At 40.3% G+C, this 2,988-nt stretch overlaps 1 protein-coding gene across 1 annotated transcript in view; it reads left to right on the top strand.

Moving 5' to 3' along the window:
- The window catches only part of LOC110030333 (dihydrolipoyl dehydrogenase, mitochondrial-like), a gene marked incomplete at its 3' end in the record, with an annotated part of 11,243 nt that extends 9,406 nt beyond the window's left edge, over positions 1–1,837 (top strand). Inside the window, 1 exon segment of the mRNA XM_020733002.1 lies at positions 830–1,837. Coding sequence (XP_020588661.1) covers positions 830–1,837 — 1,008 coding nt within the window.
- Positions 1,838–2,988: the final 1,151 nt, after the last annotated feature.

The following is a 2,988-nucleotide window of genomic DNA, read 5'->3' as shown; positions in this document are numbered from 1 at the left end:
TAAGAGGAGGAGCCGAACACGGGCTGTTCGCGAACGACGAGCCAGTTTGACATCCCTAATATTAATATATATGAATAATATATTATATTAATTATATAACTTATATTATATAAATATAAAATATCTATATTAGTATACTACTAATATAATATATTAATATATTATTATTATTAATTTATTGTATATTATAATTTATAAAATTTAATTTTTTAAAATATCATAAAAAATATATATATATAATTATTTTAAATTATTTTATATTTCGAATAATAACGATTCGAACACAAACGAACGCAAATGAAAAAAATTTGTTCACGTTCATCTCGTTTATTTTTTGAACGAATCGAACACGAACTCCTTGACGAACCAAACACGAATGTCTAAGAACAATGAGGTTTTTTTTACGGCCCTACTTATAGGGAAAAATTTGTGTACATATGATGTATGCAGAGCTGCGTACGTCTGTAACCTGCAAACAAGTTACAGGGAGGATTTCAGGAGGTTATAACCGTGTTATACACCCTGTAACCTCCCTGTAACCTACCTATATATGAAAACAGAAGCGCGGAACTTACTCGAAGGTACATGTAGGTTACTCGAAGGTACATGTAGGTTACAGGGAGGTTAAAGGGGAAATAACGTGATTATAACCTCCTAAAATCCTCCCTGTAACCTGTTTGCAGGTTACAGACGTACGCAACTCTGCGCTACTCTGCGTACGTCTTATGTACGCAAATTTTTTCCCTACTTATAACATACACATCGGTGTCAGAAATTTACGCATGAGAAAAAAAAGTATTTACATACATAGCCCACAATCCATTTTCAGGCTCTCCTCCACTCATCTCATCTGTACCACGAAGCGAAGCACGCATTTGCCAACCATGGCGTCAAGTTCTCCCAACTTGAAGTCGATCTTCCCGCCATGATGGCTCAGAAGGACAAAGCCGTATCCGGCCTCACTCGCGGAATCGAAGGCCTCTTCAAGAAGAACAAAGTCGCCTACATCAAAGGCCATGGAAAGCTCGCCTCCCCCTCCGAAGTCTCCGTCGACACCCTCGACGGCAGCACCACCACCATCAAAGGGAAGAACATCATTATCGCCACCGGCTCCGACGTCAAATCCCTCCCCGGAGTCATCATCGACGAGAAGAAGATCGTCTCATCAACCGGAGCCCTATCCCTCCAAACCATCCCGAAGAAGCTTGTTGTGATTGGAGCCGGCTACATCGGCCTCGAGATGGGATCCGTTTGGGGGCGTCTCGGATCCGAAGTCACCGTCGTCGAATTCGCGCCAGACATTGTGCCGACCATGGATAGCGAGATTCGAAAGCAGTTCCAACGAATGCTCGAGAAGCAGAAGATGAAGTTCCTTCTCAAAACAAAGGTTTTAGGGGTTGATACATCTGGAGATGGTGTCAAGCTCGAACTCGAAGCAGCTGATGGCGGCGAGAAACACACGATCGAAGCCGATGTAGTTCTCGTCTCTGCTGGCAGAATCCCTTTTACCGAAGGGCTTGGCCTGGAAAGAATCGGCATACAGACCGACAAATCTGGCAGGATCATCGTCGATCACAAGTTCACGACGAGTGTTCCGGGAATCTACGCGATCGGCGACGCGATTCCGGGACCTATGCTCGCGCATAAGGCCGAAGAAGACGGTGTCGCCTGTGTGGAATTCATCGCCGGAAAAGAAGGTCACGTAGATTACGATCTGGTGCCTGGAGTTGTCTACACTCATCCAGAGGTGGCTTATGTCGGGAAGACGGAGGAGCAGGTTAAGGCCGCCGGAGCAGATTACCGTGTCGGCAAGTTCCCTTTCATGGCGAACAGCAGGGTCATCAACATGGTCAGGCTGGACTTCACCTCCAACCATGGCAGCTCGAGCCACACCTGCATTTATCGACTCCGGGTGCACGGCTTCGAGCCCAGCTCTCCGCTAGCTACTACGACGGAGCAACCTTGAGCGAGAGAAAGCCAGTAAGAGAGTGGTACTGTGCACTTTCTTTATTTTGTTTTTTTATATAGTTTGATCAGATATGTTTAGGTTTCTGGTCGTAGAATCTCCAATTATCTTATTAATACACTTCTTTAGTTGAAGGTTTGGGGGGTGACATATTGGAATTCGCGTTTGTATGTTTTAGCTGACACATTTTTTCCCTTGCTATTTTTTGCTGGCTTTTTTTACCATAACATTAGGCTTAATGAATGTCATTCAGGTTTAAGTATTTGTTGTAGATGTAATTGATTTTCTCATGTTGTAAATGTTTATAATTCAGAATCATGAAAAATAATTTGGATAATTACATATAGGCCACCCAAAACATTGATATTTACGGATTAATCACCCAAGTGATTTTTTTGAACTGTATGACGGATGTATCTATACGTGTCACGATCAAATCATTGAGAATTCGATAAAAATGAAAAATACGGGTTGGAGTTTTACGGTGAGTTTTGATATTTGAGCGAGAATTTGAAAATTGGATGAAAGATGATGGTTGATCGTCTAGATGTAATTGCTTCTTTTTTATTTTGCTTATTGGCGTTTACATAGTTATCATGTATTTCTCATGTATTACATACAAAACATCTAAATTTTAGTATTTATTTGCATACATTGAACATTCTAACATGTCATAAAAATATCACTTGTATTAACTCTTTGGAATATTTGCATATACGTTCCATTTAATTCTTGTGTAATAGCTTTATGTAACACCTAGACTTCAATTTATATATATATGCCACTTATGCCTGAAAACATGTAACTTTTCAAAAGTTAAAATAGTGATATTTTTTTTTGTGATGTGAAAATTTTGAGTGGTATAGATGTAAAAAATAAAAATTAGGTCATCCCCCTTTTTATTAAGCCTTCAAATTCATGATTATGGATATAATAAGTATGGGTGTTAACGTCGTGTTCGGCTCGTTTATATTTCGAGCTCAAAAAGTGTGTTTGTGTTCGGCTCGTTTGCTTAACGAGCC

Source organism: Phalaenopsis equestris, unplaced genomic scaffold (assembly GCF_001263595.1).
Source record: "Phalaenopsis equestris unplaced genomic scaffold, ASM126359v1 Scaffold000702, whole genome shotgun sequence".
Taxonomy (NCBI): Eukaryota; Viridiplantae; Streptophyta; class Magnoliopsida; order Asparagales; family Orchidaceae; genus Phalaenopsis; species Phalaenopsis equestris.
The sequence above is the reverse complement of the archived record's forward strand: the minus strand, read 5'-3'. Positions and strand labels throughout refer to the sequence as shown.